Source organism: Heloderma suspectum, chromosome 16 (assembly GCF_057233095.1).
Source record: "Heloderma suspectum isolate Gila_16-S chromosome 16, 16-S_ref, whole genome shotgun sequence".
NCBI lineage: Eukaryota > Metazoa > Chordata > Lepidosauria > Squamata > Helodermatidae > Heloderma > Heloderma suspectum.
Window position 1 is genome coordinate 5,747,975 of NC_139473.1, and position 14,230 is coordinate 5,762,204.

General features: G+C 43.5%; 1 protein-coding gene across 1 annotated transcript in view; it reads left to right on the forward strand.

The window, feature by feature from the left end:
• MED13 (mediator complex subunit 13) overlaps positions 1 to 14,230 on the forward strand; it is a 110,062-nt gene that overhangs the window by 68,901 nt on the left and 26,931 nt on the right. Inside the window, exons 9-13 of the mRNA XM_084823319.1 lie at positions 1,251 to 1,934; positions 10,761 to 10,968; positions 12,234 to 12,300; positions 12,577 to 12,704; positions 13,984 to 14,074. Of these exons, the coding sequence (XP_084679445.1) occupies positions 1,251 to 1,934; positions 10,761 to 10,968; positions 12,234 to 12,300; positions 12,577 to 12,704; positions 13,984 to 14,074 (1,178 nt within the window). The remainder of the gene's footprint in view (positions 1 to 1,250; positions 1,935 to 10,760; positions 10,969 to 12,233; positions 12,301 to 12,576; positions 12,705 to 13,983; positions 14,075 to 14,230) is intronic.

The following is a 14,230-nucleotide window of genomic DNA, read 5'->3' on the forward strand; positions in this document are numbered from 1 at the left end:
CATTTCTCCGCACTGGCGTCGTCCGAGCTCTGCTCCCAGGGCAGCGCCTCCCTTCCCCTCTCTTTGCCCCGTGCCTCTACCTTTCCGGGGAGCGCAGGCTCGAAGCTCCTCGCCTGCCCGGCGCAGCCCTCCCTGCTCTGGGGGCATCCAGCGGGCCGTTGTTCTCCCCCGCTGCCCTGCAGCTGCACTGAGGATGCAGGGAAGCCTCTCGCCCGAGCTGATTGCAAATTGCTCAACTAATTGCTAACTTCGAATTCTCCACACTCCTCATGCAGCCAGCGTTACCACACTCCTCGCCGTACTACTCCAACACCGCCAATCACATGCGTCCTACGTCAAGACGCCACATGATCCTAAAGCAGCTAATGTTAAAGCACCTAAGCCTTAGCTGCTAAGCCTTAGCAGCTAAGCTGCTTTAACATTAGCTGCTTTAGGAAGTTCCGGGGGAGGGAGCAAGGGAAGCAAACGCAAGTAAGGGAGCTCTGCAGTGCCCTTCGGCACAATTTTCTGCATTTCGCGCGACGCACCTACACACTGCCGCCAACACACTAATGTGTCGCGGCACACAGTTTGGAAAGCTCTGCCCTAGATGGATCTCCAACATCCCTAACAGGCATAGGCAGATTGTGGGTTTTTTTGCCTGCTTGCCTGCCTTCAGGGCAATTGGTGGTAGATGCTCTGGCAAATTGGGCAGGGCATAATCCAGAAGGAGCAGACTCACGGTATTTTCTTCTTCTTCTTCCTCTCCTCCATCCCTCTGTACTTGGTCATAAATGCCTGATTACTGGCAATTGTATATGGTTTAGTTGTAGAAGGATGTTCTCCCTGTTTAAGGAATGCCTAAACCATGTTTAAGGACTGGTGCAAATCAGGACATGAATCCGTGATTTGAATTGGGTTTGCAAACATTACATGACAGTGGCTTACATTAACTGTGGTTAAGCGTATGTGTGTACTGAACAAACCTATGGCTAATACAGTTTTGCCTCTTCTTCATCTTCTCTGCTGATGAAGTGACTAGTCTGTTTCATGGGTGTCTTCCTATATATGTCTAAGGGCAGAGCTCAGCACACAGAACTAAACCGTGGCTTTGCTGTATGACACCTCAACTAGGGTTACGGCTAGAGATGTGTTGCTTTTGCCTATTTATCAGCATAAGTTGATTGTGCTTACTTCTGTGTGGTGTTTCTTTACCTTATTGAGTTTGGGACAGATGGTATATACCCTATTCTCTTTCCACCCCACTTCAGGCACAAAAATGTCAAACCAAGACTTGCGATTCAGCAGGGGCCGGTGCCTCCTGTGGGCCAGCAACAGCAAGCCGCTCCAAAGCACAAGGCGAATGAGAAGCAAGAGAAAGGAGATAAGCCCCAGAAGCGTCCTTTAACTCCATTTCACCATCGTGTGTCTGTTAGTGATGACGTTGCCATGGAGGCGGACTCCGCCAATCAGAGGCTTGTGATCACCACATCAGACAACCAAGTGAGGTTTTCAAATCTCAGAACTAATGATGTAGTAAAGACTCCTCAGATGCATGGCACAGAAATGGCAAACTCTCCCCAGCCACCACCCCTCAGTCCTCACCCATGTGATGTTGCTGATGAGGGTGCAACCAAAACTCCTCCTACTCCCCAGAGCCAGCATTTCTATCAGATGCCAACTCCCGATCCTTTAGTTCCTTCAAAAGCGATGGAAGACAGGACAGAAGGCTTGTCCCAGACTTTCCCAGCTCCGTTCCATGAAGTTATAGAGCCCACGATGTATGTTGGTACAGCAGTGAATTTGGAGGAAGAAGATGCGGATTCCACATGGAAGTATTACAAGGTTCCAAAGAAAAAGGACATGGATTTCTTGCCACCGCAACTTCCGAGCGAAAAATTTAGGGACGACCCTGTGGGATCTGCAGGGCCAGACAATGTACCATCAGCTACAGAGTAAGCATATCTTAAGTTCAAGCTCTTAAAAACAAAATCCACCCTGAGACCAAATCTCTTCATGTGGGTGTTAGCCCAGTACCTTTGCCCCAGGAAGGGCAGCATTAGGAAACAAAGGGCTTCAGAGTTTTACACTTGTCAGTTTCTAATTTGCTTTTTTTATGACTGGATGAGTGCCTGGAAATGTCCATGTTCTAAAATCAAAATTATGCAGTTTTGAGTTGGATGAGAAGATTATTTTGTTTCTCAGTGTACTGTAATGCTTCTGAGAGAGTGGGCCTGGTTTTCTGCTGTAGTCATTTTAATTGTCAGCGTTCAAGTTCAACAGACTTATTCCTATATACATGCGAAATTTATGTATTTTTGGTCTGTCAGCATGTGTGCATTGTTTCACTGAAGTAATCTTGCAAGTTGATCTAATTCAGGGAGGTAAGAACGAGCACTACTCCAACATAACTTGGCCTTTTAAATTTCCTTTACTAGCTTCTGTTCTGCAGCCTGCTTGTGCCAGTTGGAGACTGCAAAATAATCCGTGACTTCAGTGCTCTTGATGTATAAAACACAATCATCTGTGTGGTAGACCTGAGTTTTATTATTATAATTTTAAAATAGGCTAAAAAGTCAGTTGGCTATTCTTATATTGAGATTTATTTGAAGGACTTTGGTAAAGGAGCTAGAGCACAGGTGGGCAACTTACAACCCTCCAGATGTTTTCGTCTACAGCTCCCTTAGCCAGTGGTGAGGGATGCTGGGAGTTGTAGGCCAAAACATCTGGAGGGCCACAGATTGTCCACTCCTGGGCTAACGGTTCTGTAAACCAATCTCTTAGATAAGTCCACAAAAGGCGTGCACTCAAAAATATCTGCTCACAAATTTGTGTTAGTCATTTGTGTACACACAGACATATACCCTCTCATTTTGGCTTGTCTGCCTATATTTATGCCTCTCATTTAGGGCATTGGGAGGTCCTGGATTCAAATCACAGAGAGATTGGATGACTGTACCATTAAAATATTGGGCTTGGGATTGGCATATTTTACTGGCAGAGCGCAAAGTTTAAATGCAGGAGGTTTTAGATGCAACCGCTGGCATTTCCACTTAAAAGGATTTTGGAGTAGCAGGTGCTAGGAATGAGATCTACCTGAGACCTTGCAAAGCTACTGCTAGTAAAAAAAAAAAATAGTGCTGGGCTAGATGGACTAATGAACACGTTCATTCAATTTCTGTCATTGTATCCTTGCCTGGAGGAGGTTCTTGAGGCTTTTACACAAGTGGCTTTTTACAAGTCTGCTGTAGAGCTAACTTAGTCCAAGAACTCCACTGATGGCATTAAGATTTGAAGGCTTACAAATTTTCTTCTGAGAGGACTCTCTAACTGGGATTGTGTCACAAATTCCTGAAAGTGAACTTGACACCACTCTGCGTGCTCTGCCGGAAGAGCGGTTGTATATATGATTTTATCATCATTTCCACTCAAGATCTTTTCACTTTAGTCAAAAGCAAAATCCCTTTGGGGTTTTCCTCAAACTTCTAAGGTTATAACAAACTATGCAGTGTGTTGGAAGCTGTAAAATGAAAGGAGGAACTCTTGTCTCCAGATTTTGACGTTAAGCTCAACAGAAGTTAAGCTCGCTTCTTTTTGAACTTCCTCACTCATCTCTTGCCCTGTGAATATTGCATCTCATGAGAGTCTTCTCTTTGATTTTAAATTATCAGCAGAAATGTATATCCTGTCCTATATCCTGAGTGCTCAGGGCAGCTAACAGAGTTTGAAATGAAAGAAAATGGGTCCTTAATGTAATAGAAATTGATAATGTAAATGGACCCTGGAAGTGGCGGTAGGATGGCGGGAACAGAGGGAAAACAGAATCTTAAGATTTGTCTTGAATTGGCTGTCAAGGAGGTTTACAAAAAAGGTCATGTTAAAAAATATGTGTGAGGAACAAGTCGTAGGTGGCAGGAGGGATATTTCTCTCCTGATCCAGCAGCAAATGGTGCCTCTGCCTGTTTGCCTACCTTTCTTCCATTCCCCATGCTCAGGGCAGTTGCTATTACGTAGTCATTTGTCTGTCCCACCTGGAAGTAGAGGTATGTACAAAGACAGCATCTTCACTTTCCACCATCTCTGGACCTATTTTGGTTTCCTTCCTTTTCATCCCTTACATTCATTTGGCGTGTGCCTGCCTCTATCATAAACACACCTAACTGGGTGAGTAGTGGTATAGAAAGATTTTCTTTGCCCTTATAAATCCAAAGAGTCTCAGTTGAACATGGGCTGCCTCCCAAAGACATGGTCTGGTACTAAAAGGTCAGAACTCCTCACAGCTGGCTTGTCTGTTCTGTGATTTTGTGCCATTGTATCCCTTCCGCTCCTCTTAATTTGTGCAGCTACATATGGCTCTCGGGGGCACCCATGGATGACTGAATCCCCCTACAAGGAACAGTGCTGCCAGCAGGGTAGTCTGTGACAGGAGTGAAGTAAGAGCTAGAGAGTGAACTTTGGCATCTCTTTTTGTTTGAGGCATGGCACTGGGGTAGGCGGAGAGGGAGATGGTGAGCTATGTGAGATATATTCCTCTTGGATGGCTCAGTACGGCAAACTTGAGGTTCCTTTCTTTTTTGCACATAAAGAAGCAGCTTCGCCGACTGGCTTGGGGTGGGTGGTGGGTGCCAGTAACACAAACTGCTACCCCGGGGAGTCAGAGAGCACAGTGGGGAAGAGGGTGTAACAGATCTGAGCACTTCAGAGAGGGGAGAGGGAATGGGGGAGACTGATTGAATGAAAGAACAGCATGGCTGGGGGAAGAAAGCAGCACACTAATAAAAGAAGGGCATGAGAGGTTTCCAGTTTTTCTTAAAAATACCCACAAATATAGGCAGGCACCGGGGTGTGTGTGGGAATGATGGGAAAACATTCTGACGGGAGCGGGCAAAGGCAGAACACACCCCGAGCTTGCAGCAGGCCAATCGAAAAAAGGCTGCTGAGGGAGCAAGGGATCGTGGGATGTGGATTCCAATGCAAAGGCAGCTGGGATACATGCCAGAGTAAGCTGGAGGACTGTGGCAGAAGGAGGGGGAAAACAAGCCGCGGAAAGCTCAGTTGTCTGTCGAGCATACAGTGTGGGTTGTTCTGCAAACAGCCCACACCGTGTGGCTAATTCACAGGGTGGCTTATGTCGTGCAAACCTGCCTTATGTCGCAGCAAACCTTGGTTTTTTCGCTGAACCTACACTGGCTGTAGCTCCCTGCTGAAACTTGGCTCAGTAATGAGTTTATTTTTACGAGAGTCAAGTCACGTTTGTCCACGCTTAACGTTTTCAAGTTATGCTTAAAACATCTTAGCTGTATATGTAAAACTAACACTGCCCAGCAACACTTTATGGGTATTGATGGTATTTATAAGAGAGGGGGAGAGAGCTGTCTGAGGATCCGTACTCTGGATTCGTCATGTCTAGTAGGGTCATATTTTCCCAGTATTTTCATTGTGCAAAATATTAACCTGACAGACTTCATAGCAAGCTCTTTGTGATCCACACCCCTTGCTAACAAATGATGAACTTAATTGTCTTTGACTGCTGCTGAATCTCAAAAGAACTGTATTTCCCTGAAAGTACAGGGATAAAGAACTTGCAACTCTTGTGTCTGTCTTGGAATACTTCAGTCATAGATGATGTTTGCAGCTGTTGCTGTGACAGCATGATATGAAAATAAAGAGATCAAAAAGGACACAAGCTTAATTGCCCCTGGGCGAGTTGGTGAGGGAGAACCGTAAAGCCCACCTGCTATTGTTGGAATTAAGTGGGCATTTATGCCTTGAACTAGGGGGTTCAAATAGGATTCATTAAACTCTTCGTCTTTTTCATTCTGAGGATAAAAGCATTCCTTCTGACACAGATTGTACTGTTTCTCTTCCCTCCATATCAGTAACATGAAATCTAGTAAATTTCCTTGGGTGGGCGAGGGCAGTGGCAAGGAAGTGAAACTAAACCAAAGCATCTACTTATCTCCACTTTCGGGATTTTTTTTTAAAGCCAAGTATAGAATTTGTGGGTGCCACCTACAACTGTCCCTCATCCTTGTACCTCAGCTGATGGATACATTTTCAAATGCTGAATAATATTCAGCGGTCGTTTTCTTCTTGCTCCTGTGTAAGGAAACAAGTGTTTCTTTTTCATTCTTCTTTTGGGTTGGTTTGCTAGCCTAATTGGAAGGCAGGTGTTAAGTTAACAAAGCAATACCGCCAGCAAGTCTCTTGTGCTGTCTCATTTCCATAAAGTTGTTTTGCTTCTGAATAAGCTAGATTTTTTTTTTAAATAAACTTGCTATGCACAACAATGATTTTCAAACTGTTCTGAGGAGCTGGAGTACCTTGGAAGCTTAGTGGCAGTTTATGAATGAGATCAGTAACCGTGAGCGAACTCCCCTGAAAAATAGTTTGCCGGCCAGCCACTATTGCCCTTTCCCTCTGCAATGAGCAGCTGTTTTAGTATGTTCTATGGCAGGGGTGGGGAGAAAGTAGATCTCCATATGTTTTGGACTTCAACTCCCAGCATTCCTGACCATTAGCCATGCTGGCAGGAGCTTCTGGGAGTTGAAATCCAAAATATTTGGGGATCTACCTTCTGCCCACCCCGTCTCAGTTTATGCAGGGCAGTGACTTAAGACCAGAATACCTAGACTTCCTCCTGCCACATGGGCCTGCCTGTGTGCTCAGTTCATCTCGGGAATCCTTGTTGCATGTCCCACAGCCATCTGAAACTTGGTGGGTTGAAGCGTCATGTGATAAGGCTTAATCTGTTGCGGTCCTTAGGTTTCGGAATGCTCTCACTTGGGAGATGCATTCTGTTCCCTCTCTGTCTTCTGTATGCTCAAAGGTGAAGATTGCCATGTTCCAACAGGCTTTGGCCTGCTGGATATTTGATTTAGATTTGTGATTTTGCCTGATTATCTGCTGCTGTGTTGTATTATTTTATCTGCTGTCTGTTGGTAATGTTAATGTTTTAAATGGTTCTTATTGTTTTTGATGTAAGCCACCTTGGCTGCCTCTATTTGAGGCAGAAAGGCAGGACATAAATGTTTTTAATATGTAGAATAATAGCAGTGACACTCAACAGGCTCCTCCAGATCTCCTGCACTGCACTGGGGTTCTGGGGCAAGCATGCAGAGGTTCCTCGGCAAACACTTTTATGTAGGAAGGTAGAAAGTTCAAAAATCATCAGTGTGTGGATGGATCAGGAATCAGGAGAACATTCCAACTGCTTCCAGGTGGAAATGCCAGTGGTCTCTAGTGTTCAGTTGTGTCCAGTTTGTTGCCTGTCAGAGGAACAGTCAAAGAAAATATTTAATACTGTACTTGAACAAAGATGTCTCTATGGCCAAGGGAGAACAGGCGGAGGTCCTGGAGGCTGAAAAATCCAACATCCAACATTATTTTCAGATTACTTGAGGCTTGGAAAGAGCTCATTCCAAGTGGTCATGCTTGAGTTGAGTGATTATATTTGCACCTACCCTAATGGTTCGCCAATGTATAGAGTATCTAGAAGTGTGTTTTCATTCTCATTTTCTGGCTCCAAGGTTGTTTTATCTCCTTAACATGTCTGTGGCCTATGCCTCATTGTGGGTGGAGACCTGCATGGTTCAGTACAATATCTATTCCCTGCACATATAAATCCAGCACGTCAGGGAAAAGGCTAGGCTAGAACTTGCTCCCTGTGATACTATTTTCCATATGCAGGGGATTTTTTTTGTACAGAAGAGCGTTCAGTAATGAAAGCCCACGCCTGCTATCTGAAGTACTGTATCTCTGACACAGGTTTATCACCGAAGTGAGAAATAGGCCTACAGTTTGTGGGGAATGCTCTGGCTTCTTTAATTAGGCTCTTGGTCAGCAGCTAGTTTCCTTGGAGGGCTGCTTTGAAAATGGAGAGAGGGGTGGTGGGCCAGTACAGTGATTCCGTCCCCGCTCCCAGGCGTACAAGCTAGGTCTGTTGCTGTAAGTGCCATTTCTCCCTAGCCTCTTTTATTTTATTTATTTATTTATTTATGATATTTCTATCCCGCCTTTTTTCCTCTGTAAGGAACCCAAGGCGGCATACATAATCCTCCTCCTCTCCATTATATCCTCACAACAACAACCCTGTAAGGTAGGCTGGGCTGAGAGTCTGTGACTGGCCCAAAGTCACCCAGTGAGCTTTCATGGCTGAGTGGGGACTAGAACCTGGATCTCCCAACTCCCAGTCCAACACTCTCTCCACTACACCACACTGGCTCACTTTTACTTCTCAGTTGGCATCTGAAGGACCTGGTTGGTAGCTCTTAGGACAAGATTTGGCCAGAGGCTTCTAGGTGGTGACCCATACATTAGACTAGGAGTGGAGGACTTGAGTCTGCTCTCTTACTTAAAGTAAATCATAAAAACTGACTTGCTAGATCAGGTGCCTCTACTTCCTCATTTTTTGCCAAAATCTCAGCAAGTAGCAGGCACTTGATGGTCTACTACAAATTGTCCAGGAGTTCCCCCAATAGACCATAGTCTGTCTTCTGCCCATGCCTGTTCCAATTATCCACCATCTACTACTGTACTGGTATGTGTTCCAGGGCAGCCAGTTTATGTGATCTTGATTCACAAAAGACAGTCATTGCAGAAAATGATGTAAACTCTGTGCCATGAGAAAAGTGGCTTACTTGTCATTCATGGTATGAATTTTAGGAGATCAAACCTTTGGTCAGAAAAAGAAGCTTGGCTTTGCAGCAATATTTCTTAACCCTTGGGGAATAGTGACCTGTAGTATAATGTTATGGCTTCAGCTTTTGTAGGCTAGAGACCACTTCCTTAGATGATAAAGTAGACAGAAGTACAAGAAAGCTTATGCCATAATAAGTGTGTTAGTCTTGTTGTTTTTGTGGCAACAGACTGCTGACTCTGGAATTTTGAATAATATAGTAGGACAATTCCATCTGTTACTGGATGAATTGCTATTGGTTTAGGATTATATACACTTTCTGGTTTAACAGATTTCTTTGTTGAGTAGCAGGTTGGAAAAGTAGTTTGTTTTTATTTTAAAGAAAATGTTGCCACTTCAAGATAGTGGTAACACATAAACGCACATAAGATTACTCTGCACGGATTAGGGTACTGTACAACAGAAATTTTCCTTTCTCCTGAAGTTCGTACATCAAGACTTCCTTTCTTTATGGAATGACTGCATTTTACACACACCTCAGATTGGGTCTGTAGCTTGGGCACGTGCCCCAGTCATGAAAACTCTGTACTAATTACACTGTGATCTGCTAAATCAGCAAATTAGTTGCGGTACTCTTGCAGCCGGTGTGTTTGCAGAGTGATCCCCAAGTTGTCTACCTTTTTAATGCTTTTTGTAGTTCTTGGGTGAAATGAAATTATTTGTATATTTATTTATAGCATTTTTACCCTGTTCTTCAGCCGAAAGAAAAGGAGTGGCTTAAAAAGATTAACAATGAGACATGACACCAAAGGAAAAGGGTTTGGGATGGAGGAGGGAGGGGAAAAAGAAGCAAAGCTCAGGTACCAGTTCTTAGTTCTGAAGTTCTGATAGATGTTCCTTCTGGCAGGAAAGGGTGAAGCAAGAGACCTGCAGCGGCTCCCTCTTCGGCTGACGTATGGGGCTGGGTTGGTCTCCCCCTTGCTGTGATCTTCTTGGGAGGCCGGGGGTGCAGTCTCCCAGTGGCCCTTGGTTCTCTGGCCGATGGATAAATTCATCATTTGTCATAAATTCATTAAATGATTTTATCAAAGTATGTGGAGCTAGGTTGGGAAACGAGCTTATCAGGATGGCTATATGCAGCCTTGGTTTCAGAGGGGTAGCATGCCTCTGAATACCAGCTGCAGGGGATCAACAATAGGAGAAGCCTATTCCTTTCTTATCCTGCTTACGGTGTTTCCAGAGACTTCTGGTTGGGCCATTGGTCTGATCCAGCAGGGCTGTCCTTACGTTGCATTCAGAAAGTAATAAAGCTACTGTGGCTAGTATCAAAGAACCAGGAAATTAGTTCTGTGTACCCAAGGGGAATGATGGGTTTGTGTTTCTCCGTCAGCACCCCACCCCCTCATAGCAAACTGCTTTTGACATTGAAAGGCCCTTCAAAAGCAATTAGTATTTTATGCGGGGGGGAGGTTCTATCTGTTAAGATAAGGTAAAAGCCCCACCAGGCATGTCTAAGCTCTTGTGTATGCTTGAAGTGGCTCTTTTGGCCTATGTGTCCATCTTGGATGTTTCTTGAACACTTACTGAACTACTAATTGGCTTGGTGTTGGTGAACATAAGTAAGACAAAGCAAAAGCTGAGACATGAGCAGTGGTGTCCTTTTTCAACACCTAATTATATGGTGCTGGAAAAAAGGAACTAACATTGGCTGTGTACTAATTAGATGTGGACACAAAGATTTTCTTTTTAACTGAGATGATATTAACCCGTATGAAAGTAAAGGGAAAAGAAATTCACTGTTCTCTAGAGTTCTTGTGGAACTCTCCTGAGAATATATTGGGGTGTGGGGGATACTACAGGAATGGTGTTGTGGGAGAGCCAGTGTAGTGCTTAAAGCGTTGGACTTGGACAAGAGAGACTCGAGTTTAAATCCCTGTTCAGCCATGAAGCTCACTGGGTCACCTTAGGTTAGACTGTGATATGTGTTGAGTGGTCCATGTCTCACAGAGTGATAAATGGGTCCTGAGCTCATTGGAGGAAGGGTGGGATACAAACGTGAGAAGCAATTAAATATTCTATCCACAGAACGGTTTTGCATTTCCAACTTTTACTCGTTGTAACCCTTCCTTTTTCTTCTCTATAGATTAATGGTGCAGTGCAGGAAACCTCTAAAGGTCTCAGATGAATTGGTGCAGCAATATCAAAGCAAGAATCAGTATCTAGCAGCAATAGAAGCTGACCAGGAGCCAGAAATGGACCCGTATGCATTCGTCGATGGTGATGAAGAATTCCCCTTTCCTGATAAAAAGGACAGGCAGAACAGTGAGCGAGAAGTTGGGAAAAAACACAAGGTGAGTGATAAAGTCAAGTTGAAAACCAGCACAGCAAGCGAATTTACAGCAATGGACCAGGAGCATTTTCAGGAATGGTTCCGGTGGTGAATATACATAGGCTGGGATTTTAAAAACCAAATACCAAGTTCTATGCACTCAGGGAGACTGTGGGCTCTTGTTTCTCAAACTGCAGCCGTACCTTCCATGCCATGTGGTCACCTGCTTTTGAAAATAGATGGTGAAAGGGCTTAGGGGCTTGTTGCTCAAAGAGAAGTCAGAAATCCTACAGGGTATGCCTAAGCTCTTAGGCATACCTACAGTAGTTCTTTGGATCCCAGCTGTGGAAAAATAATAGTTTTAGAACTGAAAAATCCATACAGACTTTTAATGAAGAATCTGTGGCCAAGACACACATTTCTCACAAAGAACATTTCTATTTGAAGTCCTTCTCTTGAAGCATTCACATGTGTGTTCAGTTCCAGTGTAATGTTTTCTGCTTGGTTATTCATCCATGGGATTTGTTCATGAAGCATTGCTGGGGAGAGACCAAACCTCAGCTTGCTCTGCATTCAGAAGGTCCTAGGTTCAGTCCCTGGCTTCTCCAGTTAAAGGGATCTGGTAGCAGGTAATGGGGAGTGCTTCTACCTGAGAGTCAGGAGCACCAGTGCCAGTCAGATTAGACAGTACTGGGCATGTTGGACAAACAGACAGTACTGGGCATGTTAGATGAACATACAGTACTGGGCATGGTGGATAAGTAGTATAACCTGGAATAAGACAGCTCCCTATGTTTCACAAATGTGTTGGAAGAGAACAAAGCAGCTTTTGTTTACTCAAAATATAGTAATTCCTTGGTGTTGAAATCCCAATCACTGGAAATCTTGGTTTGTGAGAGAAGATGAAAATGAGCGTTTATAAAATACATTTCATATTCAGGTTATGAATGTATATGGAACAAAGAGTCCTTGGAATATCCAGAGAGTAGCTGTGTTGTCCTCTGATTCTGCCTTTCCCTGCCTGCTCCCATTTTAGTTTGGAGGTGCCGTAGGCTAGAGGAGAAAGGACATGCTTTGTATGCACAAGGTCTGAGATTCAGGCTTAGCATTTTCATGTAAAAGGATCTTGGGCAGCAGGTCTGAGAAGGACCTCTTCCTGGAAGGCCACTACCAGTGTGGGGCTAAATGGCCTGACTGTGTGTAAAGCGGCTTTCTGTGTTAATGATTCATGTGAAGTAGACATGTATTCATGTATGCTGCCTGCTCCATTTTTATTTCCTTCTTCAGACTGAAGATGGGGCAGCCAATGTTGGAGAGGATGCAATGTCGCTTTTTAGCCCTTCTGTCAAACAAGGTAAAATGGTTATTTATTTATTTTTTTTGTAAGCATGGTGTTAGTTCATTTGAAAAATCTGATGGATTTACAAGAATGCTTTAGTTTATTTTGTTGTTGTGCCTATAATTTAATCTTTGTAAACCACCCAAAGAGCTCCGGCTATTGGGGTGGTATAGAAATGTTATAAATAATAATAACAACAACAATAATAATTGAACTACATCTGTAGTTAAACTGCTGTAATTTTAACAGTGTCTCGTGCTGAGCCTTTGAACTCTCTCTCTCTCTCTCCAGCACTAGATGCCCAGCGTGTTCCTCCTCACAATCGCACGGCATCAACTAGTTTGTTTCATGAAAACGACCTGGTTGTCTCCTACACTGACCTTGACAATCTCTTCAACTCTGATGAAGATGAGCTAACAGTAAGTGGTTCACTAAGACTTGCTTTATAGTTTTATATTGGCGGGTGGTGATCAAGAAACATCACACGCAGTGATGGCAGTATATAATTAAAGTAAGAAAAGTAGCTTATGCTTACAACTTCTGTGCTATTTCAGATAACTCTCCAAATGAACTGGGTGTGTTTGACTAACTTTAATCTTGCCCTGCTACTACTGATGTGCAACATAATCTTTCCTGTTCTCCTCTAATGGCATTGTGTAATCTAGATGATCATCAGCTGATGTGGTGAGGTCTGGAGAAAGTTTGCCCCAGTGCAGGGGTTGAATGGGGCAGTTTCCAATTGCCCAACTCGGCAGCTATGAGTGTTTATCTGGAGGGGGAAAACCCCATTTTGGAATAGGTTTTTCAATTGCAAGTTGATCTCTTTATGCCTGGACTCTTCTCCCATTTCTCAGTCCAGAAAACTTTAAGGCAAGTTCACAGCTGCATTTTTTGTCACTTGATGACTTGAATGTGTGAAATAGGCGAAGTAGAGTCAATGTCAGAAAAGGGCTTCTCCTCAAATGATACCATTTTAAAGGAGACAGTTTGCACAATGAGTGTCAGCCAAGAGTCACTGAGAGTGATATACATGCAAGTGTGCAAACTGGCCCTTGCATTACTCGTTATCAGCATTCTCGATGAGGTCAACACTGCTGAGGGAAATGGTTTGTTTAGATGATCCGTTGCTTGGATGATAGGTTGCTGAGAGTCACACTGAACAGCCTTCCCCACCTCTTAATAAGAGCGGTTTGTTCATTGGTGGCTGACAATCTGTTCTGTATGTATGTGTGTACAACGTTTAATGGTTGCATTGAAATGTTGACTCAAATGTTGCTGTTACAATATATACAAACAGCTGAAATGCTTATCCTGGGCTGGACTGGACTGTTTTACTTAGCTGTTCGCTTGTATTTTATCAGAATGTGTATATTTTTAAAAGATTTATGTGGTGATGTAATTTGAATTTTTAAGTTGCTTTGTGCATACGTTTTCTAGAAAAGTGACCTAAAATATTTGTGTTACAACAGCTGGGATCATAAGAGGTACTTTAGGGGTGCCCCAGAGGTTGAGCATGCCCAGTGGGTTTTCTGCCTGTTTTGAAGAGCAGGACCCCACCCATTTCTAAAGTCATCCTCTAAGTGGCATGGCTTTTTAGATTACAAAGGTATTGCTACTAATGAAACTGCTTAAAAACCTTATTTTTATTCAGCTATGCATTACATCTGTGGAGTCATTTTTCCCCTCTTTCCTCCTCAGCCCGGATCTAAAAGAATGTTGAATGGATCAGATGACAAATCCAACTGCAAAGAGTCAAAAGCAGGAAACCTGGACCCCTTGTCATGCATAAGTAAGTCAGCTTCATAATATACAACTTTAATTATCTGCTTTCATCATATGTGGCATTTATATATACACATATGTCATGCATAAGTAGCCAACTACATTGTATTACTTGTACAATTTTAATTATCAGCTTTTAGCAGCAAGTGTTTTTATTATCTCT